Source organism: Dendroctonus ponderosae, unplaced genomic scaffold (assembly GCF_020466585.1).
Source record: "Dendroctonus ponderosae isolate FM_Combo_2020 unplaced genomic scaffold, Dpon_F_20191213v2 Dpon_F_20191213_1, whole genome shotgun sequence".
In the NCBI taxonomy this organism is placed as follows: domain Eukaryota; kingdom Metazoa; phylum Arthropoda; class Insecta; order Coleoptera; family Curculionidae; genus Dendroctonus; species Dendroctonus ponderosae.
In genome coordinates this window covers 48,713,667-48,738,539 of record NW_026017110.1, presented here as the reverse complement: position 1 = coordinate 48,738,539, position 24,873 = coordinate 48,713,667, and the positions used below count along the sequence as shown (strand labels likewise).

The following is a 24,873-nucleotide window of genomic DNA, read 5'->3' as shown; positions in this document are numbered from 1 at the left end:
AGGCATGCGTTTCTAGCCTCGCACAAGGTGCAGCGGAAACCAGTTTTGATAAACCAGTTGAGCGCTTTGTGCTCCTGCATCAGCCCAGAAGGCAACAACCTGCTCTGCTCAAGAAGCCTGTCTTCGTTGTTGCCGCAACTGGTTTCCAGTTCACTCAGCCTCTATACTCAAATTTCTTCTTTGCCCCCAAAATCCATCAGGCAACAGTGCACAGGACTGGCCATTTGGCACCCATTGCTTGGCATGTTTCGTGTGCTATCACCATGCCAACCACATACAGTGGGACCGTGTGACGATTCCACAGGACAAGATGAGCGAAGCATGCTTGATGAGACGCTCATTAATCATTCAAACATGCCAAAGCTGTTGGAATGTTGTGCAAGCGCACCCTAAAAGGAAAAACGCCGAGCGAGAAAACCGAAAAATAAATTGAAAGTGTGATCGACTGGACAATCGATAGTCACTAATTGCCTTTGTGGGACAAGGCCTGGTATGGTAGGTTGCGCCATATGGTTGCTCAATTACCACAAATCGGTGATAGAAATCGCTTGGTCAAGCGATAAAACGCCATATTTTATAGCTTTCTATTTAGGTTTAGCGTTGTGTTGACCATTATTACTAGGTAACAGACTTTAACAACTATCCTCCTTGATTGTCTAGGGCATCACTTATGTCACGTTCCCATCCAGCTGGTTGTCAAACTGACACTATAAGTGAGAGGAACATTTTCCAATCGCCCAGTATATGCGGGGCGCTTTGCCCACAGCCAATCAGCACAAGAACTGACTGGAAAGCCAGCCAATTGACGTCAAGGATTTTAAGTGAACTAGTTGAGAGATTGATTGCAATGTCAAATGTCAATGAAAGAGTAACTGGGCAAATGTCTTTTTAAAAACAGTGACTAGCATTCTTCATTCAACTGGGCGATTGTTGGTCTTAGGCCGGCTGGTGGGGAGTGGCAGTGGGACTAGAGGGGCCCCGCATTCAGTCGCAAACAAGCCGCGCAAGCGAAGGTAACGAACGGTCGTCCATCATCAGTTTGGTGTGCGTTTGAACATGAACTAGAACCGAAACCAGCAGCAACATGTACAAGTTACTGGGCGGTCTCGCCAACTACCTGAAATATCAGGACATTGTGACCGATTGCGCGATTTTCCGCATGCACAATCTCTTCACCACCGCCCTCCTGATGGGCTGCAGCATAATCGTCACCGCTACTCAGTATGTCGGGAATCCGATCCAGTGCATTGTGGATGGACTGCCCACACATGTGGTCAACACGTATTGCTGGATCTCATCCACTTTCACCATGCCGGACGCGTTCAGGCGACAGGTAAACTGCATGTTCCTTGCCCTCAGCACGCCACTGGACCAGGCAGACAATTGCCACTTGACGCAAATTGCCCTCAGGTCATATGGCAACAATTTAATTGGCCTAATTTGATTATTTGTCCAATCGGAGTTAGTGCTGGGCGCCAGATTGTTCATGATCACGATGGAAGCATTCGTGGGAACTTTGCACTTTGTTAAAATGAATCCGAACAGTGTTGCCGAGCATTTGTTGAAACAATCCCAATGCATCTTATCCAAAGACCGCAGGCCAAAATTGAAAATTGTCCTAAACTGGCGAAAAATCCCTAATCTGGCTCCGTTGCATACCAGTGTGACGGCACCGATTGAACCACTTGGCGTCTTTATCTGCTCTCGCTTCCCCTACAGATGCACATTGTACCGACTTTTTTGCAATTTAAATGGATTTTTTAAACGTCTCTCTATCCTACTTTGAGTCCTATGAGGGTCGATTTAGTCGATGTTTCCCTCAATTTTTGGAGATTTTCAATCCAGCTGAAGACGCTTGTGCGGTCATTTAATAGAGGATTATTTGCACTTTGGAGCGCTGCGATTTTTGACGATTTTCTCAATTAAAACTGGGGGTTTCAATCCAACTGAGGACCAGTTAGAAAGCTGCTTTTGGTGATTTGTAGAAGAATCTTCGTTCTTGCCATCTTCAGTTCCTTGACGGTCAATTCACTTACATATCTTGATTTTAAGCATTTTTTTATATTGAACTATTGTTGCTCATTCACATTTAAACTTCGCAGGCAACATTTGGAAACTCTTCAACAACGCACATCAAGCTCGATTTCTTAAATGTTGATAAGGGACTGCGGGCGCCATCTGTGGCTCAATTGACTAACTGTTAACTCACTAGAAGGCGTTTCCGTTGTAGGTGGGCACTGAAGTGGCCCATCCAGGATTGGCCAACGATTTCAACGACCAGGACGCACAGAAGTTCTACACTTACTACCAATGGGTGTGTTTCGTGCTGTTTTTCCAGGCGATCGCCTGCTACACCCCCAAGGTGATCTGGGGCTCTTTCGAGAACGGCCTGATGAGGATGCTGGTGATGGGACTGAATGTCGGAGTGTGCTCGGAGCGCACGAAAAACATCAAGAAGGAGATAATTCTCGAGTACTTGGCGCAGCACGTTAAGGTGAGTGTTTGGCGAGTGAGTTTGGCAGCGCTTCTTACAGCGTTTGTTCGCTTTCAGAGGCACAACCTGTACGCGCTGAGGTACTGGGGCTGTGAGTGCCTCTGCCTGATCAACATCATCGTCCAGATGTGGTGCATGAACCGGTTTTTCGACGGCGAGTTTCTCAGCTACGGTCTCCGAGTGATGAACTACTCCGAACAGGTGCAAGAGGACCGAATCGACCCGATGGTTTACGTATTTCCACGAGTGACCAAATGCATCTTCCACAAGTACGGCCCGTCTGGAAGCATCCAGAAGCATGACAGCATGTGCATTCTGCCCTTGAACATCGTGAACGAGAAAACGTACATCTTCATCTGGTTCTGGTTCGTCATCTTGCTGAGTATGCTCACGCTCCTCGTCATCTACCGGGTGCTCATCATCGCCATGCCGAAGATCCGGCCACGTATTCTACACGCCAAACATCGCAGCATCCCAATTGAGACTTGCGAGGCGCTTTGCCGGAAAGTGGACCTCGGCGATTGGTGGATTTTGATGATGCTTGGCACGAATCTGGACCCGCTCATCTACCGCGACGTGGTTGCCGAATTGGTAAAGAAAATCGACTCAAGCCACACCAATCAGTATCGGTAGGCGCAATTGGAGGCATGATATATCCAGGTGGCTCGGCCTTACTTGCCCTTATAAGGTTCGAATGTAACTATTAGGATTAAGTTAGGATCGAGGCCCATCGCGTTTTAATGGGCCTTGAACGACAAACATTCCCGATCGTTTGACTGCACGCATGTGATCCCTTCCAGGGCGGTTCGCCTTTTTTGACGTATTTTTCTAGAATTCTATTTTATGGTGACGACCGGAAATTTTATAATAAACGTCTGTTCGATTAATTCGAGTTTTTTTCAATCAAATCATCTTCAAGCGTTTGCCACCATTCTTTAACCCAGTCAGAGGTCCGCAACCGGCGGCCCTTTGCAACTTTTTGCGCGGCCCGCCAAAGGACCAAAGGAAGGATATACTTTTAGATAATTTTCAAAATAATATTGTACCGTGGATGGCCGGGTATCCAACTCTCTTCAGCTTCCAACTTTTATTCCACCCGGTATAACTTTAACGACGGAACAGGAACAAACTTACTTCCAAATTACCGTCAACTTCACAAACAATAACAATAACAGGCAGAAAACTCGCTCTTCCGTCTCACGGGGTTCAACCTCTTCTGCACCCGGTCGCTCCTGTCACTTCACTTCCCCCTGACTGGTTCTCCTCGTCGCTTATATAGATTCCTTCAGGTAACCCAGATGGTTCTCGAAATCTCCAGAACAGGTGCGAAACTTTCCGCTTGTTAGTGTCATATTTGACAGTAAATGGGGCGCAAATGGGGCTCCCATTTACTGAAATACCATCAATTTCGATCTCCCAATTCTGAACGTGAGGACCCCAGGCCATTTCCGTTACAATATTTATACGAGTAGATCAGTGGTGACTTTCTTTTAGGTGTAAAGTGGAAGAAAAACGTTCGATACCGTGTTTATCTGATGATGATTATTGAACACCAAAATGTGGCAAACCTTTTTTTTTTATTTTGTGGGGCTCGTAGAAAAAAAAAAAATTTCAAACTGTCCCGCCGCCCGAAAAAGGTTTGCAACCCCGGCTTTAAACGACTAGATTTTAACACAATCACACTAAACTCTCGAAATGGAAGGAAAGTCATTGGCATCAACCTGCCGACCATAGAGTAAGTAAAATATTTTATTTAATTCTTATAATTATTATTTGTTAATACTTATATTACTTTCTCTATGCTGCGGACTGAAATCACCTCTGAAGATTAGAAAACGTCAGAAAAAAACACATTTCCTATAAGCTACTAGAACCGCTCTTAACTACGACCTCTGGTTACCTTGGAGACGACTAGCTGCTACACTGTCAACACGCCTACAAGCCAGCCGGGATCTAACCTTGTTGTTTTGGCGGATTAATGTCAGAATTGCCGAATTTTCAAAAGCAATTTACTACGCAGCGAACACTTTCCCCTATAAACCCGATCCACCGAAATAAAGAGGGAAATTTCGGCTTCACGAAAATGTTAATTCAACTTAAATTGGGGCCGTTTATCCGGGAGGAAATTTCAAACGCGACACTCCTTCACTTCCCGCACGGTACTGAACATCGATGGGATCTAACGTTGTTGTTTTGGCGGATAAAAGTTAGAAATGCGGAACTTTCAAACGCGATTTGCTTCGCAACTGAGGCTCTACCCCATAAACCCTAAATTGGGGCCGTTTATCCGAGAGCAATTTTGAAAAGCGACGCCCCTTCAATTAGCGCCCTTGAACAACTGAGCATCGATGGCGGGCAGTTATAGGCAACTCACAATACGCGATTGAGTCTAAATTGGAAAAAACTGCTAAATTATTCACTTAGTGAGGCGAAATAACGACTAAAATAGCAATTCACATGCAGAAAAATGATATTTTAATTCCATCATCAGGGGCAAAAACAGGCAAGCTCACTGTGTCCTTTGAAGCGAGTCAGCTGATTTGATCCAGAACCTCAATGTTTACCACTGCTAAACTAGCTGCGTTCTTGAACTTCCAGGCAAGTGCTTTTCCAGTCGGTTTCCCGACGCGTTTCACTCCCAAAACCCGCCTCTAGATAAAGGCTAATGCCATTGAGCATTAAAAGCCCCGCTGAATTAAAGCGTTGAAGTCTCCAGATGTGCGACTACGTTCCGAAATACCCCAATTTCTCAAGTAAAATGGGGCAAAACGCGCACCTAGTCGAAGCGGGTGAATGCGCCGAAATTTTCCACAAACAATCGCTCAAATCTCATGTGTATGGCACGCATTTGGAGCCCGTTAAGTCGTGGACTATGGAAAGCAAACAATCTCCAGGTTCGACCTTCTGCCCCTACTTTATCTCTCAGCTATAGTGATATATCAGTCGCCTTCACTGTGTCAGTGCGAAGTTTATTTTCGTCGCGACGGCTGCATTCTCCCCAGCCACCATCTACACGATATTTCTCTATTAATAAAAGCGGCATTTCGAGCGTCCAAATGGCCTGTAGCAACCCGAAACAAGTCTGCATTATCGGCAGCGGAAACTGGTAAATATCGCTGTTTTTCCCCCAATTTGCTGACATTGCACCCGTTTCTAACCTTAACCGCTGTCAGTGTTAGCAAAAAAGGGGGCCCTTAACGTTTTGGGTGCCTTTCAGGGGTTCCGCCATTGCCAGAATTGTGGGCAGCAATGCCCTTCGTTCGAAGAACTTTGACGAGCGAGTTACAATGTACGTCTATGAGGAAATGTTTAATGGCAAAAAGCTGACTGAAATCATCAATGAAACTCACGAGAATGTCAAGTACTTGCCAGGCCGCAAGCTGCCTCCCAATGTGGTGAGTTTTTTTCCTTTATAAAGCTGCCCTTTGGCCAATCGCAGCCCTACAAAGGCCCCTTTTGGACTTGGCGCCATTCTGTTACATAATCGAGATTTGACTCCACTATTGCCAAATGCAGAGCGTTTTCCCACAGAAAATAACATTTAAAGGCGCCTTGGTGGGCGTTTTGTACGTTTGAATATATTGTTAAGCACTCGCTATTATGGATATGCAAGAGGTTGAAACATTTGTTTTGTTTTTTAACTCCACGCTACTACTGGGATCAATGGCAATTTACCGCCATATTTAAAATATTCGCGGTTTCCTGTCCAAAAGGTGCCTTTCGTAATTAGCCCTAAAGAGAAAAACCAATTTTATGTCTGTGATCGATTTCAGTTCAAAAAGGGCATTTTTCCCGAAACCGGTAAGTTTAGAGCTTTTAACCAAAAGCACCTTTTTTGGAGTCGAAATCCATGCCCTTTGAAAAAGCCCGTTAATCTTGCGATTTTTCCAGTGGCGTAGGAATTGGGGGCAAATTCTCCAACTTACCCCAGATCTACGCGACTGACATGAAAAAATCCGTCTGAATACTTATAAAGTAGCAAAAAGCGCAAAACAAAATTCAGTTGCTCATTTGAAAAATGGACCAGAAACGGTCAGTTTGAGACCCAAAAAAAAAGAGCAATAGCAGGAAATAGTTTAGCGGCAATTTACCGCATCATTGGTCGAAAAACGGCACCAGAAGGTTCCTGCTATTGCCCAATTCCATGAAACAACAGTGGAAAACTGAGTTGAAAGTGTTTGATCATGATTTAACCAGCGAGGTTTTTTTCAACGCAAATAAATCGGTTCCAAGTGTTGAATAACCAAACGGCATGATTTATTAATTTATTTTTATTTATCCAAGGCCGGATTTTTTGGTTGGCAAAAAATGTTCACCACCACATATTTGAATAAATGCAATTTCTGATTTTTAGGTGGCGGTTCCCGATGTGGTCGAGGCAGCTAAAGATGCCGACGTTTTGATCTTTGTGGTGCCTCATCAGTTCATTCGCACGCTGTGTGCGACACTTTTGGGCAAAATCAAATCGACCGCAATCGCATTGTCCCTAATTAAGGTAAACCTTGAATTGTCCCGTATTTTTAACACCCAGACTTGTGCCATTGACGCGATTTTTTCGTAATTTCCGCCTTGTTTTGGCACGACTGCCCAGTTTTTCGCGTAGTAGTTATCTAATCTCGATTGAGGAAGATTCTGACCGATAATGAGCGGTGCGACTTTTCCCCTAGGTCAGGACAGTGGAAATCTCTCGCAGAACGGAGCCAAAAAATCAGTTTTTTTCGCCATTTTTATAGCACGCTTGTTTAGTCATAGATTAATCGTTAATTCTGTTTTTCGCTCGCAATGACACGCGGAATGCAGTTTTCCTGCTCACCAAGAACGTGATAGTTTAAACAAATAGATTCTATAATAAGCCAATCAACTGTTGTTCTGAAAATGGTACTGGCTGATAAAGCCGGGCATTGTAAACAGCACATTAAATTGTCCTCATCGATTTTATACGTTTTCACCATAAACAACAACGTTTATCAGTCACCTTGAGGAAATTTTCATGATTTAATGCTAATTGCAAATTAAGCGAGCGATTAGCGAGCCAAATACAAATATTCTTATCTAGCTTTGAGGTAACCTGCTGAACTTGTGCGCCTAATTGTCCCATAGGACTACCAGTATTTTGTTTCTAACTCCTAAGCCAGTGGGGAAAACACCTGGATTTAACTGTAAATGTTTCAGGGCTTTGATCGAGCAGAAGGTGGCGGCATCGATCTGATCTCGCACATCATCACCAGACACCTGAAAATCCCGTGCTCTGTTCTGATGGGGGCAAATCTGGCAAACGAAGTGGCCGATGAAATGTTCTGCGAAACCACCATTGGGTGCAAAGATGCAACGGCCGGTCCGCTCCTGCGGGAAATCATTCAAACCAACTACTTCCGAGTGGTGGTGGTGGACGATGAAGACACTGTGGAAGTTTGCGGCGCCCTAAAAAACATCGTGGCATGCGGAGCGGGCTTTGTAGACGGCTTGGGGCTGGGGGACAATACCAAAGCGGCCGTTATTCGTCTAGGGCTGATGGAGATGGTGAAATTCGTCGATGTTTTCTATCCAGGCGGGAAGCTGGCTACGTTCTTTGAGAGCTGCGGGGTAGCCGATCTGATTACCACTTGCTACGGGGGGCGCAACCGGAAAGTCAGCGAAGCCTTTGTGCGTACTGGAAAGTCCATCAAAGAGCTGGAGGACGAGATGCTCAATGGGCAAAAGCTGCAAGGGCCGTACACTGCGGAAGAAGTCAGCTACATGCTCAAGATCAAGGGGATGGAAGAACAGTGAGTGTTTGCTGAGGGTTGGAAGGACGTGGTTGACTTGGGGTTGATTGCAGGTTTCCCTTGTTCACGGCCATTCACAAGATCTGCACAGGTCAGCTGACGCCCAAAGACTTCATTGACTGCATCCGGAACCATCCGGAGCACATGTAAGACTCGCCTTTACTAGTTTCAATCTCAGTTAACGTGTTTTAACCCGTTTTTTTCTGTTCCATCAGAACCTCCAGAGAAACTTTGCGCAAGGTATTTGATACAGATGTAGGAAAATTTTCTTTTAGCTTCGTACCTGATTGATTTCTTATAGGTGCATGATCGGCAAGCTTTAACGACTAATTAGCAAAGCACCAAATTCTCAAAAAACTGATATTGGTCAAAAACAAAATCAGATATTTTCTTTTTCAAGTTTTTAATCGCACCTGCAAATGACGATTCTCAGGTGAATTGTTTAAAAATTGCGCTCAAAACTGCGGGTTTTATGGATTATTGTTGGGGCGCAAACTTAAAGTGTTCTCTTGAGTTTGCACTGAATATGTTCTCTTGACTGTGCACTGAATTTTCCCTTAATTGTTTTTCCAGATACATCCCCAAACACATCGGCTTCCAATAATCCCATTCCCTGATTCACCCGCATTGTACCCAGTCTCTTACCCAATAAATTGTACCTAACAATCTAACAAAACCGTTTACTAAGTGGTTTCTGCTTTCGACTAACGTGCTAATCTGTTTGTTGTTTGTTCTAGGGGTTCTAGAGTCGATTACTCAAATCTGGAAGCCTTAGACATTGAATGCCAAAACAGCAAACTCTAAGACACTTCATAACCATTTGTTTGTGATCAGCATGGCATTTTTTTCTTATATAAGGACTAGCTTTATGTGCATCGTGTACATCTGGTCAACAGCTTGACCAGTTGTATGCGGATCGCGTCTTGCCATTAATTAGGGATTACTCTTATTATCAGAAAACATCAACTGAGCAGATGCTTTGTAACTGACCGATTACTAACTACCCTTATAGGTGTGGGAGCAAAGAAACCCCTAAGCGTTGCTTGGTTCCTTTGCTCCAACAAGGGATTTTCCGATCACTGGTACCATTCTTAATGCACCTTTTGTTTTACAGGGTAAAAACGTGTGGAGTTTGTTTGTCGCTTCCTCAATAGCTTTCCTAAGCAATTTTTCTTAGTTCATGAAAATATAAAGCAGAACGACGTGTAGTTGGCAAGAGATCGAAGCTTTAAGCACTACCTAGAACGTGCGTTCAATGTTTCTCTGTTGATGCGTTAAGATTAAAGTTGAGCCAGTTGTTTAATTGAGCATTTGTGTGAGAACGCCAAAAGAGAGTGTTTTTGAGGCACAAACCGATTGTGCTGGTTTTATTCGACTGGCGCCATGTACATATCATAAGTGCAATATATTGTTAATCATAAGGTTGAGGAGTTCGGGCTCTCAATGTAACGTTTCAAAGGCCATGTTGAAACACCCGCCTCCTCTAGTTGCCTTCGGCAATAAATTATGTATTTAATAACACGGAGTTTATTGGAAACACGCCAGACTTTGGTCAGGCAGTTTTGAAATGAATCCATTGTAAAAGTCCGCAGCTTTCATCGTTTTTTTGCCCTGAACACCAACCTCCTTCACGCTAATCCAGGTAGACCCCGCACATTCCACTATCAAAGCCTTGTGGGGTTTGCTATAGTACACATGCCCAGGTTTTTTCGTTGTTCCAGAAGCCTGGAACATGGCGATATCGGATAGTTTCACTGGCGTCCCATACCAAGTGGTTTTCAGCGGGAACACTGACTTAAGAGCCCTGTAAAGCCGCTCAATTTCCTTTGCTGTCGAGCAACTCCATTGCACTTGGGCGAACCCTTGAGTGATTTTGGGCGCTGAAACCGTCAAAATTATTTGGCAAAAGCCCTGGGTTAGATTGAAAAGGCCTACCGTAACTCGCACCGTCTTCGGGCTGAGGCCTAGCGGCCTCAAGAGCCGGCTGAAGATTCCAAATTGTTTGCACTAAAAGCTTCGCTCCTAATTGGCCGAGTATCGAGTGCAGCTGCGGCATCTCCATCCCAGCCCCAATTGGAACCACCTCCTGGCAAATAATTTCGCCCACATCGAACTTCCTAGGCCTGACTTTCATAATGGTGACTCCTGTTTCCTTATCCCCATTGGCCAGGGCGTAGACTATAGGGGAGGCCCCGCGCCACCTTGGCAGGAGGCTGCCGTGAACATTGATCATTCCCCTGAAACAGCCCCATGTTTCTGACACAACATTTCACTGTTTTGCTCCCCATAGCCGCCTTACCGGGGGAACTGGTTGATTAACGCTTCGGGAATTAAATAGCCAAACGACACGACTATTCCTAGATCGAAGCTCTGGCCTGACAAATCAGGGGGCCATTTGTGCACAGGCAAGTGTTGATCCCTGCAGTACTTGAAGATCTGGTTTTTCTGCGAGCACGTCACTACTTCCAAGGTTTTCAGCAAGTTTTCACTGAAAATCACTTGAACGTTCAGCCGACTATCGGCAGTTTTTCGGAGAGGCTTACGCTTCCTGATTTAGGGCCTTCAGACTGTAGAGCGAGAATTCATCACTACCGAAAAACAGCACCTTCCAAGGGGGCCCTTTGCTCTTCTCGGCACTTCCACTGAGCAACCGGTGGCCCCGTTTGAGCCCCTTTTTTAAAGCCCCACTTAGACACCGATTCATCCAAACGGCTCACATAACCTTTAAAGTTTTCTGAGGTTATTTTCTGGTGTAGTTTTTTATTGAACAATGTGGCAACACCAGACGTTTTAAATTTATTTAATTTTTGACTAATTTATCTCGATATTTTCATTAGGTTTTTATATCGTTTATGTTAGCTCAAGCAGTAAAAAAATGGGGTTTCGCAAACCCCAAAATTAAATCTATCATCAGTCAGGCACGCCCGAAAGGGGCGGCAACGCTGTTTTCTCATCGCCAAAGGTCCTCGTTGGCAACGTAAATAAACCGGTGTTTTGAGTGAAATGAGTGTTTTATACGAAAATGAGGGAGCTGTAGTTTTAAGCATGGAAAACTACCTCAATTCCATAGCTCCTGTGGAGCCGGCTCTGAAGGTCAATGGGGATTTGTTCGAAATCATCTCGCCGTACACTTTTAGGGGCGTTGCAAAGGCTAGAAAGCCCCCTTGTTGCAAGCTGCCGCCCAAAATCAGCGAAGTTCGTATTAAGTACTGCAAGCTGCTGCCTGTTTTAAGGGAGCAGGGGCTTGTTAAGAAGTTGCAAGGGGACCTAGTTAAAAACACGCGAGCATTGAACACCGCAGAGTTGGTTTATGAACAGTCAGGCAAATGCCCGGTTAGAAAGGTGTCGGGCTGTAATTGGGGCCCTGCCACCGTCCAAACTATCCAGGGCTCCAGGTATATGTTTCCGGAAAACTGCCAGTTCTTTTGCAAGGACATTAGGGGTGTTGGGAAAGCGCTGAATGGCAGGCAGTTTGATTTGGTGCTTTTGGACCCCCCTTGGTGGAACAAATACATTCGCCGCAAGCGGAAAACGTCGCACGCCTACGAAATGATGTATAACTGTGATTTAAAGGCCATTCCCGTCGAGGCCTTGTTGAACGAAGGGGGGCTAGTGGCTGTTTGGTGCACCAACTCCACTCAGCACCTCAACTACATCAAAGAAGAGCTGTTTCCCAAGTGGCAGGCCAACTTAGTAGCCACTTGGCATTGGCTGAAGGTGACCGTCCATGGGGAGCCAGTTTGTGAGTTTTCTAAACCTCCAGGTGAGTCCAGATTAGTTTTTCCAGCGTAGCCGGAGGGTAATTTTGTGTGCGACACAGGTAAGCAGCCCTTTGAGCATCTGCTGATTGGCTGCAAAGGGGCACCGAGGGAGGCTGTTCCTCAAAGCAGATTGCTAGTGAGTGTCCCCAGTGCCATTCATTCCCACAAACCAGCTCTAGTCGAGGTGCTGCGCCCCTTTTTGCCTGCCGACAATCCCGAATGTCTTGAGCTGTTCGCTCGCTATCTTTTGCCCAATTGGACCAGCTTTGGGAATGAGGTTTTGAGGTTTCAACATGAGTCTCTGTATGTGGAGGTTTAGGGGCTTTTCAGAGCACAAAGCTCCGATGTGTTGTTGGATTTCCAAAAAAGCCATTGCTTCTTAGATTAGAAGCTTCATTCAGTTGAGAAATTTTTAGTTTTCTTGAGTGTTTGGCGAAAATAAATAATTTTTGTTAAAATGTTGCCTGTCTTTTCCAACGCCCCGTATGTGTCCAAAGATAGTAAGCTTGAGTGGCTTTTCACTTGGAAAAACAGCCGTCAAGCAAAGAAAAAACTCGCTTTACAATGGAGGATTCGACGATGCGCTCAGCTTGCATAATAAAATGATAAATCATTTTCAATTATAATTTTTTCGCATCCTGTAGGTCTTCAATGCGAACTCGACATGTTACAAGCAGATAAGTCGAGAATGGATTTCAATCTGCTGGTAAACATGCGGATAATTTAAATTGCCCTGAGGGCTGTGAAAGTGTCTAAGAACTGCCTGTGCTTTGAAGGTTTTTGTTTAAAATTTGAAAATTTTAGTTGCCAATAAAGGGCTGGAAAATTGGATACGGATTTCCGGGAAATTCTCAGTTTTCTAGTGAAATTCCGTCATTTTAATAATCAGTTTGTCTGAACCCAGCTAGGTATGCGTTTTCGTGAATAATTTTCTCTTTATTTGGCTGTTTGAAACTTGAAAATCGAGGAAAAACTGAGTTCCCTTTGAGTTAAAAGACGGTTGCGGGTTTACTTCTGAAAGTCTCGGATTATATGCGCCTGTAGCTCCATTGACTCGAATAATTTTTTGCATCAAAAACGCACACAAAAGACCGGAAGTTTCTCTTTCGATAACTTTCCGAAAGTTGAAAATCGCTGGGCAACTAAGCCTGTCTTGAGCTAGTGAGCGTTTTATGTTTTAATTGTGAAGATCTCATTATACAGGGTGGTCCTCAACTAATGTCGAAAAATTCACTGACATATTGTTTAGCCCAAAATATTGCGTTTCAGGCAAATTTGGCTCATGCGTCAGTTTTCTAGTGAAATTCCGTCATTTTAATAATCAGTTTGTCTGAACCCAGCTAGGTATGCGTTTTCGTGAATGCTTCAAATCATATTCCTCTGTATTTTTATTGTCTGGTGCAAGTTCGGGCATAAACAAGACGCCAAAGAAAGTTCAAAAACTGCTCTTTCTTCCGCTTTTTGAAGGTTTAAAATCGCAGGAGAACTGAGCTTGTTTTGAGTTTGAAAGAGAGTGAGACTGAAGTGTTTGCGGGTTTTACGTCTGAGGGTTTCAGTTTACACCGGCCTGTCGCTTGGTTAATACGCGAATTTTTTCAAGATTCTTCAAAGATCAAGACTCTTTCTATATTTGGCTTTTCGAAATTTGAAAATCGGAGAAAAACTGCTTTCGCTTCGAGTTACTTAGTGTTTACGGTTTTTACAATTTGGGTTTTTAAAAATTGAAAATCGGCGAAAAATTGAGCTTGTTTTCAGTTAAAGAATGTGTGCGTTTTCTAGTTCTTAATGTTTCAGGTTAAATTGTCCTGTAAGTTCGCTAATACGATAAACTTGGGGTATTTAAAAATGTTGTTTGAAAGATCGGAAATTTCTCTTGATGTGGTTATTTCAGACACGAAACTCTGAAGAATTGAGCTTGTTTTGAGTTAAAAAGCGTGTGCGGCTTTTACTCCTCAAGGTTTCAGGTTTTATCGGCCTGTAGCTCCGTTAACTCGAGGAATTCCTGGTAGCAGATCAATCGATTGCAACGATCAGAACCTCTTCTTTATTTGGGTTTTTAAAAATTCAAAATCGGAGAAAAATTGAGCTTGTTTTCAGTTAAAGAGCGTTCGCGTCTTCTAATTCTGAAGGTTTTAGGTTATCTTGTCCTATAGGTTCGCTAATACAAGGAACTTTTGGTATTAAAAAACGTTGTTTGAAACATCGGAATTTTCTCTTGATGGGTCTATTTGAGACTTGAAAATCGAAGAAAAAGTGAGCTCGTTTTCAGTTAAGAAGCGTTTGATCTTTCGGTCCTGAAAGCTTCTGGTTATATTGGTCTGTAGCTCCGTTAATTCGCGTAGCTTCTGGCATCAGGACCCTTCATTGTTTGAAAGATTATAATTTTCTCTTTATTTGGCTGTTTGAAACTTGAAAATCGAGGAAAAACTGAGTTCCCTTTGAGTTAAAAGACGGTTGCGGGTTTACTTCTGAAAGTCTCGGATTATATGCGCCTGTAGCTCCATTGACTCGAATAATTTTTTGCATCAAAAACGCACACAAAAGACCGGAAGTTTCTCTTTCGATAACTTTCCGAAAGTTGAAAATCGCTGGGCAACTAAGCCTGTCTTGAGCTAGTGAGCGTTTTATGTTTTAATTGTGAAGATCTCATTATACAGGGTGGTCCTCAACTAATGTCGAAAAATTCACTGACATATTGTTTAGCCCAAAATATTGCGTTTCAGGCAAATTTGGCTCATGCGAAAGTTAATAGGTTCCGAGATACAGGGTGTCAAATTGTCAATAAAAATTTCGTTTTTTCTGGATAGATTTTTAACCAGTTTTACTAGTACCACAAAAAATTGTGTTTGGGGTTTTTTTAGATCGGCAAATCCGAATTCCCTATTGGTTGGGCTTGTAGCTTGTAGAGGGCGCAAGCGGCAATAGTCTGGAGCCATTTAAGACATCAGGACTTTTTTGCCTTTTCAAAAATCGTCATACGGTTGGTACAATCACATTCTACGATATTTTTTAAGCAAAACATCTGTACTTGTTCGAAGTCGATATCTCTCACCGTTTTCGAGATATTTGTACATGTATTGAAGCCAGAGGAGATCATTTTGAACATTTATTATGAAATAATAATTTTCAAATATTTTACTGGGTTCAAAAAGTAGTTTAAAATAGTTCTGAACGTGCCTAAATAAATACTACCTAATGTTTTGTTTAATAGAAAATTTGCGCGAAAAATTCTTTTATTTGGATATCTAATTTGAGATGGATATCCAATCAGCTCAAAAAATTACTAGATGTTTCAATGTGAAATATCTCGAAAACGGTTAGAGATATCGACATCTATTAACTTTCGGATAAGACAAATTTGCCTGAAACGCAATATTTTGGCCTAAACAATATGTCAGTTAATTTTTGGACATTAGTTGAGGACCACCCTGTATACTGTTCTGAAGCTTTGTTGTCTGGGGGAATTTCTGCTTTCTGGGGGACTCTAAAAGGAGGATTTAACGGACCAACAGTTCCTCTTTATATGAGTTTTTGAATGGTGAAAATCGTTGAAAAACTAAACCAGTTTCAAGGCAAAGAGTGTTTGAAGTTGTGTAAGTTGTGACGGTTTCTCTTTAAATCGAGTTGAAGCCGCCGTCGTTTCAAGGAATTTCTCGCGTTCAACAATTTGATGTGGAAAACCAAAACTTTCCCTTTCTATCACCTTTGGAAAATTGAAAATCGCTCTACAACCGAGCTCGTTTTCTGCCACAAGGATTAATGAGGTTTTCATTTTGAAGATTTGACGTTCTATTTGCTTGCAGCTCTGTTGTCTCGGGAAATATCTGGCACCGAAAATTCGCGTTTGGAAGACGAAGACTTCCTATTTGCTTTTTGAACATTGAAAATCCCCGCGAAACTAAGCCAGTTTCAAGTAAAAGAGAGCTTACGGTAAAAACTTCACTAAAAAACTGCGCTCCTTCTGAGTTAAACAGTCGGTTTGAGGCAGCAATTGTTCCAATTCCCGGATACTTTTTCTACAGCTCCCTATCCTCCAGCACCTTAAAACGCAACAGAAAGGAAAAAGCGGCTCCTTTTTACTACGAAAAGTAAGCAATTTTCCTTGTTTCAAAATGTATATAAGGTAGGATTTTGGTTGGGGGTGGTTTGCATCAATCTTCAGTATGAAAGTCAAATTAATTAAAATTGAGGCAGAAGATTCGGGCTGATCCACACCGATTGCAAACGATGGCAAAACGCATCCGTCCACTGGGCGGGCGTTCGGGGGGATTAAGATCCACTTTGCACATTGTTAACATTATCAAAACTCCACGTGACATCATCCATTCACAGTGAGTCTAACCAGCTGAAATCCCGATATAAATCCAAGGAAGGGGATAAAAGGGCGGAGCGTCAGCGTCCCGCCGCATGCAACAGTCGGTTCTCCGTTCCGTTTCCTTCATCAGTCTCGAAGCGAACGCTTGAAGAGTAACAGCGGACACTTCGCAAGCATAAACGAACGTTCGTCGCGTAAACTTCGGTCCGGTAATGCTGTAGCGAACGCGCTTTGGTTGACAATGTTCCAGTTGTTCGTTACCGCAATTGTTCTAGTGAGTGTGAGTGGCAGAAGTTTGACGAGTTTCGAGTTGGCACCCAAAGGATGCGAGTGGCAAATGCAGACCGAATCCGAGCCGATGCTCTACTGTCAAATCCGCACCATCAACAACGCGGAACAAGTGATCGGCAATCTGAGCCTGTCTCAGACTGATCAGCTGGCCGTGCTGATGCTCCAATGCAACGACGCCCTGTTCTTCGAAAGTTCCCTGGAAGCCACTAAAAGTCCCTTCTTGGGACCGTTGCGACACTTGCGAGAGCTGAAGATTGAAAACTGCAAAATCCGTAATGTGCCTGCGGCCGCCCTGAGCGGGCTGCGCCACCTCAAGAGGCTGTCGCTTCGCTCCCACAACTCCGAGTGGTCGGTGATGGCCTTGGAGCTGCACTCTGAGAGCTTCCGCGGTCTGAGCGAGCTTCGAACCCTTGACCTGGCCGACAACAACATCTGGAACACGCCCCTGGATCTGTTCTGCCCGCTGTACAGCCTCACACACTTGAACCTCACCAGCAACAAGCTGCAGGATGTGCAGGCGCTGGGGTTTTCCGACTGGGGAAAGGGGCCCTTGGAGCCGGGCAGGGCCTGCGTCAACGGCCTGGAGGTTCTGGACTTAAGTGCGAACGAAATCATTGCCTTGCCCGATAACGGATTCAGCGCCCTGCGAAGCCTGGAGGAGCTGCTGCTCCAGAACAACGCCATTAGTACTCTGGGGGATCGGGCATTTGTAGGCCTCAACGCCCTGAAGGCCCTCAATCTATCCAGCAACTGTTTGGTGGCCATGCCGCCCGAGCTGTTCCAGTCCTCCCGTCAGCTGACGCATCTCTACCTGCACAATAACTCGCTGAGTGTGCTGGCACCTGGACTGCTAGAAGGGCTGGATCAGTTGAAGGTTCTGGATCTCTCCCACAACGAGCTCAGCAGCCGCTGGGTGAACCGCGACACGTTTTCCGGCCTGGTGCGCCTGGTCGTGCTCAATCTGGCCAACAACCAGCTGGACCGCATAGATGGCGCGCTGTTCCACGACCTCTACACTCTCCAGATTTTGAACCTGGAGGCGAATCGCATCAGCGCCATGTCCGAGGGGGCGTTCAGCGAGCTAAAGAATCTGCACGCTTTAACACTGAGCCATAACCAGATCACCCGCATTGAGGCCTATCATTTCACTGGCATGTACGCATTGAATCAGCTGCTGATCGACCAGAACGAAATCGAGCACATTCATCCGAAAGCGTTCGAGAACGTGACGAATCTGCAAGACCTTGGACTGAACGGAAACATGCTCGGTGGCATCCCGACAGGGATAGGCCAATTGCGCTTCCTGAAAACCCTCGATCTGGGCAAGAACCGCATCGAATCGGTCACAAATGCGTCTTTTGAAGGCCTGGATCTTTTATACGGGCTGCGGCTGGTTGATAACCACATTGTGAATATATCGAGAGACGCTTTTTCGACGCTGCCCTCCTTGCAAGTGCTCAATTTGGCTTCGAATCGCATCAAACATGTGGAGCAAAGCGCCTTTGCCAGCAATCCTACTCTAAAGGCCATCAGACTGGACGCCAATGAGCTGACTGACATCAGTGGCGTGTTCACCAACCTGCAGAGCCTTGTTTGGTTGAACGTCTCCTCCAATAAGTTGCTTTGGTTCGACTTTAGTCATCTACCGCTCAGTTTGGAGTGGCTGGACATGCACGCCAATGAAATCCCTGAGTTGGGCAACTATTACGATGTGCGCAACACTTTGAGGATCAAAATGCTGGATGTGAGCTACAACCTGATTACAATGATCCAGGAAAATGCCATTCCCGATAGTGTCGAGACGCTCTATTTGCAAAACAATCGGATTGCCTCAGTGGCGCCCAACTCCTTCACGCATAAGAACCATCTAGAAAAAGTCGTGCTTTATGGCAACAAGATTCGCTATCTGGACCTGTCGGCCCTCAATTTGAGTCCAGTGAGCGACGACAAGGATTTGCCTCAATTCTACATCGGGGGCAACCCGTTTTACTGCGATTGTAAGATGGAATGGCTGCTGCGCATCAATCATTTGAGCAATCTGAGACAATACCCTCAGGTAGGTAAATTCGTAATGTTTTTTGTTCATTTTTTGGGAACAGTGGCTTGATAAAATAGCCGAGACTTGCCAATTGTTCCCTATACACGCACCAAAGCCTGAGTGAATAGCTTAAGACTCCCACTGAGAAAGCAATTCGGTCTCAGGTGCCGGTAACAAACCCCTATTGCAATAATTTTTTCTAAAGCGTTCTAATGGTTTATGGGACTATTTCTTTGGCCAAGAAGTGAAAGGATTCTTTACAAAGTAGTGGCTACTTTCTATACTTTCTAGACTATTGTCTCCATTCTAAACATTCCAAATTGGCATTGGCTGGCTTTCGATTTTCATGGTGCAACCGTTTATCGTAGGGTTTACATCGCGAGAACTCCCCAACCGTTCGTTTAACGAATAACATTCACTGGACAAAAAATGTTCACAATTTCCTCCTCTAACAGATAAAGAAATTTTGAACTTTGGCCACCCCGTTTGTGCATCTAATTTGAGATTTAGACATAAATGTTAAATATTCCTGGTTTTTACGTCTAGTTTATTTTAAGATAATACTTATTGATGCAGGGTGTTCCAAAGTCAGTCAAAGTGGCAAACCAAACTTACCTTTTTATAAATCGAATGCCGTACTTTTATTGCATATTCCAAGTTTCCAGGTTTTCCAGAGCAACTGCGAGTTTTGCCGGTTTTTTCCCTACAATGTGCTTTAGAAAGACGCCGAATCAAAAAATCTAAAAATCTCCGAAATTATTCGGTTTTACGATGGACTGTTCCGAATAAAAATCTTCCAAATGCTGTGGAAAATCACGTAACGCAGTTGAACTAGCCGATTTTCCCCAAGTTTTCGAATTTGAGCTTAGTGGCTTTTACGGAAAGTTTTACATTGCAAAAACTCCCCAAGGGTGTTGAAGCTGCAAAGAATATTCATCAGACACAAAATGTTTAAACTTTCCTTGAGAATTGTTACGAACCAAAAATGCGTTGCTGTTTTCGAAAATAGTCAGTTTTCCAGTACTTTTCGAATTCCCGAATAGTGCCGGTTACTGAAAGCTTTACATCTGGAAAACTTCTCAACCGTGAGAGTTGCAAAGAAAACTAACGAATCAAAAAATGCTCAGACTTTCTTTCTCCACCAGAAAATATGAAGCAAGGCAACATTGTGATTGAGAAAATGCCAATTTTTCGAGCATTTGGCCAGAGGGTGAAGCTTCACTACCTACTGCAATGTAAATATCAAAAAATCTCCATAACTATCGGGTTTTGCTTTGGAGTCTTCTGAACGAAACATTTTTTAAATGCCGCGGGCCACCATGAAACGTCAAAAAATTTACTGTCGCCTTTCAAAATAGTCGGTTTTTACATTTTTTTGTTGAATTGGAGATTAGTGGCGCTTACTGAAAACTTCACATTGCGAAAACTCCTCAACCGTTAAAGTTGCAAAGGCATCATGAGGCATAAAATGTTTGAAATTTCCTTTAGAATCAGAAAATGCCAAACAGTGCAACATTGCGCTAGTGACAAACTGCCAATTTTCCGGATGTTTTTACTAGGACGTACTTTGGTAATCAGCAAAATGTAAATGTTCGAAAATCTCCAAAACTATTGGCTTACACTATGGGGTGTTCCTGATCAAAAACCTTGCAAATGTCGTGGAAAAGCACGAAACGTCGAAAAAATTGCGAGTTTCCAATTTACAAATCTCTTAAATAAACCTTGTGTAAAAATGTTCAAATTTCCCCAAGCAATCAGGAAATAGCAAATAATGCAACATTGCCATTGAAAAACTGCCAACTTTCCGGGAGGTTTTGACTACAATGGACCAATGGACATTTGCTTGCAATAATCTCCAAAACGTTTGAAACAAACACAAATCGCCGAAAAAATGCGGGATTGCCTGCCAAAAAACACAATTTTTTTAAAAATCCCCCTTTGAATTTTGAAACCCTTATGCCGCAAACACTCCTCAACTCTTCGTCTTTGACACGCGATTTACTAGTCACAATAGAAAATTTTCTAAAAAAGCCGCGTTGCTACTGAAAAAAAATCCTCAAGTCTGCAAGCCTTTATTGGGGAACCTCCTAAATGTCCAAAGACTTGGTGTCTTCTGATTCATTATGATTCGCCCTACAGACCGGTAATATAACTTGCTCTACTTGTCCACAGGTGCTCGATCTGGACGACATCACATGCGAGCTGGCGCACTCCAGGGGCGCGCCTCCCCAGCCCCTACTGAGGCTCAAACCATCGAACTTCCTCTGTCCCTACCAGGCGCACTGCTTCGCCCTCTGCCACTGCTGCGACTTCGACGCCTGCGACTGCGAAATGACCTGCCCAGACCGCTGCAGCTGCTTCCACGACCACACCTGGACCTCAAACGTGGTCGACTGCAGCAGCGCGGGCTATAAAACCGTCCCACAAAACATCCCGATGGACGCCACTGAGATCTACCTGGATGGCAACGATCTGGGCGAGTTGGGCAGCCACGTTTTCATCGGCAAGAAGAAGCTGGAGGTGCTGTTTCTGAACAACAGCAACGTGAAAACGCTGCACAACCAGACCTTTAATGGCGTCAACTCGTTGAGGGTGCTGCACATTGAGGACAATCAGCTGGAGGAGTTGCGGGGATTCGAGTTCGACCAGCTGGAGAATATCAATGAGCTGTATTTGGATCACAATCGGATCGGGTTTGTGGGCAACCAGACTTTCCGGAACATGCATCACTTGGAGGTGCTGAAGCTGGACGAGAATCGCATCGTGAACTTTCCGCCGTGGCAGCTGCAGCAGGCGTCAGCTGCCCGTGTGTCTCTCAATGGGAACAAGTGGTCATGTGATTGCGCCGCCCTTGGGCGGCTCCAGGCCTGGATCCGGGCGTCCGGGGGCGACCCGGCCAGGCTGCTTTGTTCGGATCGCGAGGAAGCAGTGGCGGACGCCCTTAACAAGTGTGATGATCTGGACAACGCCATCGCCACCTCCGTGGTGCAGCGCGAGCAGGTCAAGGGCCACATGGTGGCCAACTACGTACCCCTGCTGGCGGCCACTCTGGTGACCGTCATCGTCCTCTGTACGCTCCTCTCTCTCATATTCGCGTTCCGGCAGGAAGTGCGCCTGTGGGCGCACTACAAGTACGGCGTCAGGTTCTTCCAGGAAAAGCAGTCCAGTAGCGACGACCAGGACCAGATGTACGACTGCTACATGATCTACAGTCACAAGGACGAGGAGCTGGCCGCTCGCATCATTGCCCCAGAGCTGGAAGCCTTCGGCCACACTCTGTGTCTGCACTACCGAGATCTGCACTTGTTGAACGGCGCCTCCTACCTAGCGGACGCAATGGTGGGGGCAGCGGACGCCTCCAAACGCGTGCTCTTCATCGTCTCCCCCGCTCTTATTGGTGCGGAATGGATCAAGCCAGAGTTCCGCGCAGCACTCCAGGCGGCGCTGCGCTCCAGCTACCGTGAGAAGCTGGTGTGCGTGCTGAGCGGCGATCCGCTAGAACCGATGGATCCGGAGCTGCGCGCCCTGCTCAGAGCGTGCGCAGTCACCAGATGGGGCGAGCGGCGCTTCTGGGAGAAGCTGCGCTACGCCATGCCGGATGTGATTGGCAACCGGCGCAAAAAACAGCCGGAAATCCGCTGCAAAGCCAGCGCCCGCTACACCAGCCCCCCACATAGCGACACTTGGTACAAATACCAGGCGATGGCTGGGGTGCTAGCCCCCACCCTTACCCCCACTCCGACTCAGAGCACTTATGTGTCGGGGGGCGAGTCCAATCGCAGCACCGAGGACGAGGGCTCCAGCGCCAGCTCCCAGCATTATGGTTCCGAGCAGCTGAACCACAGCTACGTTAGTATCGATGGGCGGCCGCCCCAGTATTCGCAGTACCCGCCCGGGTGCCGTGTGGAGGTTCCCCATCACGTTTACTCGACGATTCCGGATGTGCCACCCCAATCGCGAACGTACTTTGTCTAAGTGCTTTGTGATACGTAATTGAAGATGGTTCGCTTGCCACCAATCGCACGGGCGGTTTCAACTCGACATTTTTCAAAGGCTGTTCTACTTGTAAATGCTATATTTTATTTTTTTCTATTGTGGATCCACTACTCCTACCGCCACTACTACTACTGCTACTATTACTAATATGTGTAATCGGCGCTATTGTGTATTCTGATGTAATTTTTTTGGTCTGAGCGGGGTTTCACGTTTGGGACGCCTTCTTGCCGGGGTTCGATGGTTTTCAAACTGAATTTCGGCGTTTTTAATTCAACTCTTTTCACAGTTTGATGCTGAAGCTGTGCCGAGCCCTAATTTGCTCTTGATTAATCTCGACCAGTCTCGTGCCCGACTGTTTTTGATCAATTTTGTTGCAACATGACCAAAAACTCGCGGGTTTTTCTACACTTCTACACTATTTGGCCCCTTTTTTTTCGACTTGCAACTATTCAACTAACCTGAAAATTGAAAAAGCTTCCCCAATTTCGAAGTTTCCTCACCAATTTAATTAAAAAACGGGCAAAACCCGGCGGTTTTCAGCCGTCAAATTTCATGGTTCAACTTCATTCTTTTCTCTTTAAGCTTTTGCTTCTCTAGAAAATCGCAACAAATTTGATCAAATCGCGCTCATTTTAAAATGCCCAGGCTTAACACTTGTAACATACACGACGTCCCAAAAAACCTCGATTCAAAAGGCTTGAAACCTTGCCAGACTTTTGTAAATATTTGGTCAAGTTAAAATTAATTTCTAACAGGGGGGACGCCCCCACGAGACCGTGCAGAACTGTTTGAACCAGTTGCGACATGCACTCTCGATTGTTTAAACGCTTATTAGTCATTAATTTTATTGTGTGTAAATAGCCAGGATTTTATTAATATTTAAAGACTGTTGGATATTGTACATTGAAACAATTAATTTATGAATAAAAGACATTTTTTAAATTACTTGCTTTTTCCTTTGGGTGAATCCACACGAATAATCGGTTGGGATTGGGACCAGCTCAGGTAAAAACTACAAAGTCTTTTGATGGGAATCTCGTTTTAGTGGCTTTGGGGTGTATTATGTGAAGGACCGAGGGATAATAAAAAATTCAAAAGTCACTCAACAGCCCCTTTTGCAACGAAATTTGGAAAGTTCTCTGTCGACCGTCGCCCGCACGATTCGCTAAAGAATTCATGCCGGTTTTTTCCGAAAAGTTTTCAAGTTGAATCGCGACTATTTTTCGATTAAGCAGATTTTTGCTGTCGTCTATTGCGACTGGTCGGAAAAGGATTTACAGCCCATAACGAGTGGCTTTTATTGTTTCTGATTTGGAAATTTCGCCGCTTTGGGACTTTCAGGCAATTAGAGGGCCCGAGAAATTGCAAGTTTATTTCCCATTTTCAATACTACGCGGTATTTTTGTTATTTCTCGTGTCCAGAAAAGGTTTAAAGTGCATTGTTGGCTTTGACGGCATTTCATTGGACGGAGTGGGAAATTTTCCCACAGTTCACAAACATTTCAATTGGGGGCTTGGATGCATCTGTACGGTAATTATGAAATTCGTGGCCCGCTTAATGTATATTTCATTCCGAAGAAAGGAAAATGGTTGTTTTCTAATTTAAGAGGCTGCTTTCGGGGCGATAATTAAAATATATCACCTTGTGAATGAGTTATTCCGGTGCTGTTGAAACAGATTAAAGATAGGGCAGGTATTTTGATTGATCGAGCCCGAATGGCCGTTTAGGGGGGAATTATTTCTAATTAGGCTCCAAAGGCGAGTGGGCGCGATTCCAAACTAATCTCTTCTGACTGGCTTTACGGGATTTTTCCTCAGTTTTCATTACTTTTGAAGAAATTTCACCTGTAGACAGCCTAACTTCCAAGTTAAGTCTAAGCGAGTTTTTAAGCCTAGTTGATCCTGACGTTTCCCTAGCACTCATGCCCACTCATCTTCAGATGTGCGCCCACTTTGTTTTAACTGTTCTTTCGCGATATGGGCATGGAATAATCTGCGGCCCATGCAACAGGAGCCGCAGTGAAATTTCGAGTGCAAGTTTCGCTTTCTCTGAAAAATCATACTTTGGCTAGTTCAGAGACATTTTTTTGTGACAATGATTTCTTCTCTACTTTCGGTAGATTCAAAACATCCAAACTCACCAGCAACTGAAAATTTCGAATTTTTTTCGAGAGTGTGCGCTGGTTAGAAATCGCCAATGTTTCTTGCAAGCT

General features: G+C 44.7%; 6 protein-coding genes across 6 annotated transcripts in view; 4 read left to right on the top strand and 2 right to left on the bottom strand.

Annotated features, from left to right (window-relative positions):
* The window catches only part of LOC109541492 (tyrosine-protein phosphatase non-receptor type 14), a 28,904-nt gene extending 24,202 nt beyond the window's left edge, over positions 1 to 4,702 (bottom strand). The window contains exon 1 of the mRNA XM_048668240.1: positions 4,395 to 4,702. The gene's annotated coding sequence lies outside the window, so the exon portion shown is untranslated. The remainder of the gene's footprint in view (positions 1 to 4,394) is intronic.
* Positions 938 to 3,381, top strand: LOC109541499 (innexin inx1). The gene is made up of 3 exons (XM_019910364.2): positions 938 to 1,333; positions 2,231 to 2,494; positions 2,552 to 3,381. Exons 1-3 carry the CDS (start codon positions 1,085 to 1,087, stop codon positions 3,125 to 3,127), a joined length of 1,089 nt encoding a protein of 362 aa, XP_019765923.1. The 5' UTR covers positions 938 to 1,084; the 3' UTR covers positions 3,128 to 3,381.
* A 562-nt stretch (positions 4,703 to 5,264) lies between the features above and the next one.
* On the top strand, positions 5,265 to 9,846 carry LOC109541497 (glycerol-3-phosphate dehydrogenase [NAD(+)], cytoplasmic). The gene is made up of 6 exons (XM_019910362.2): positions 5,265 to 5,600; positions 5,712 to 5,889; positions 6,849 to 6,989; positions 7,667 to 8,259; positions 8,313 to 8,405; positions 8,997 to 9,846. The coding sequence occupies exons 1-6, from the start codon at positions 5,326 to 5,328 to the stop codon at positions 9,061 to 9,063; spliced, it is 1,347 nt and encodes a 448-aa protein (XP_019765921.1). The 5' UTR covers positions 5,265 to 5,325; the 3' UTR covers positions 9,064 to 9,846.
* LOC109541502 (methionyl-tRNA formyltransferase, mitochondrial) lies at positions 9,771 to 10,985 on the bottom strand. The gene is made up of 4 exons (XM_019910366.2): positions 10,803 to 10,985; positions 10,559 to 10,747; positions 10,195 to 10,496; positions 9,771 to 10,139 (listed from the first exon to the last, which is right to left on the bottom strand). The coding sequence occupies exons 1-4, from the start codon at positions 10,961 to 10,963 to the stop codon at positions 9,787 to 9,789; spliced, it is 1,005 nt and encodes a 334-aa protein (XP_019765925.1). The 5' UTR covers positions 10,964 to 10,985; the 3' UTR covers positions 9,771 to 9,786.
* A 159-nt stretch (positions 10,986 to 11,144) lies between these two features.
* Positions 11,145 to 12,478, top strand: LOC109541529 (N(6)-adenine-specific methyltransferase METTL4). The gene is made up of 2 exons (XM_019910406.2): positions 11,145 to 12,022; positions 12,080 to 12,478. The coding sequence occupies exons 1-2, from the start codon at positions 11,263 to 11,265 to the stop codon at positions 12,337 to 12,339; spliced, it is 1,020 nt and encodes a 339-aa protein (XP_019765965.1). The 5' UTR covers positions 11,145 to 11,262; the 3' UTR covers positions 12,340 to 12,478.
* A 2,895-nt stretch (positions 12,479 to 15,373) lies between these two features.
* LOC109541527 (toll-like receptor Tollo) lies at positions 15,374 to 23,605 on the top strand. The gene is made up of 2 exons (XM_019910403.2): positions 15,374 to 18,682; positions 20,837 to 23,605. The coding sequence occupies exons 1-2, from the start codon at positions 16,577 to 16,579 to the stop codon at positions 22,637 to 22,639; spliced, it is 3,909 nt and encodes a 1,302-aa protein (XP_019765962.2). The 5' UTR covers positions 15,374 to 16,576; the 3' UTR covers positions 22,640 to 23,605.
* Positions 23,606 to 24,873: the final 1,268 nt, after the last annotated feature.

Coding starts and splice junctions, on each gene's coding strand:
- LOC109541497 (XM_019910362.2), top strand. CDS start 5,326: ATGTGTATGGCACGCATTTGGAGCCCGTTAAGTCGTGGACTATGGAAA. Junction 6,990..7,666: donor TCGCATTGTCCCTAATTAAG/GTAAACCTTGAA, acceptor TAAATGTTTCAG/GGCTTTGATCGAGCAGAAGG. Junction 8,406..8,996: donor CGGAACCATCCGGAGCACAT/GTAAGACTCGCC, acceptor TGTTTGTTCTAG/GGGTTCTAGAGTCGATTACT.
- LOC109541527 (XM_019910403.2), top strand. CDS start 16,577: ATGTTCCAGTTGTTCGTTACCGCAATTGTTCTAGTGAGTGTGAGTGGC. Junction 18,683..20,836: donor ATCTGAGACAATACCCTCAG/GTAGGTAAATTC, acceptor ACTTGTCCACAG/GTGCTCGATCTGGACGACAT.
- LOC109541502 (XM_019910366.2), bottom strand. CDS start 10,963: ATGAATCGGTGTCTAAGTGGGGCTTTAAAAAAGGGGCTCAAACGGGGC. Junction 10,497..10,558: donor TTAATCAACCAGTTCCCCCG/GTAAGGCGGCTA, acceptor GGGCTGTTTCAG/GGGAATGATCAATGTTCACG. Junction 10,140..10,194: donor CGAAGACGGTGCGAGTTACG/GTAGGCCTTTTC, acceptor TGACGGTTTCAG/CGCCCAAAATCACTCAAGGG.
- LOC109541529 (XM_019910406.2), top strand. CDS start 11,263: ATGAGTGTTTTATACGAAAATGAGGGAGCTGTAGTTTTAAGCATGGAA. Junction 12,023..12,079: donor TGAGTTTTCTAAACCTCCAG/GTGAGTCCAGAT, acceptor TGTGCGACACAG/GTAAGCAGCCCTTTGAGCAT.
- LOC109541499 (XM_019910364.2), top strand. CDS start 1,085: ATGTACAAGTTACTGGGCGGTCTCGCCAACTACCTGAAATATCAGGAC. Junction 1,334..2,230: donor CGGACGCGTTCAGGCGACAG/GTAAACTGCATG, acceptor TTTCCGTTGTAG/GTGGGCACTGAAGTGGCCCA. Junction 2,495..2,551: donor ACTTGGCGCAGCACGTTAAG/GTGAGTGTTTGG, acceptor GTTCGCTTTCAG/AGGCACAACCTGTACGCGCT.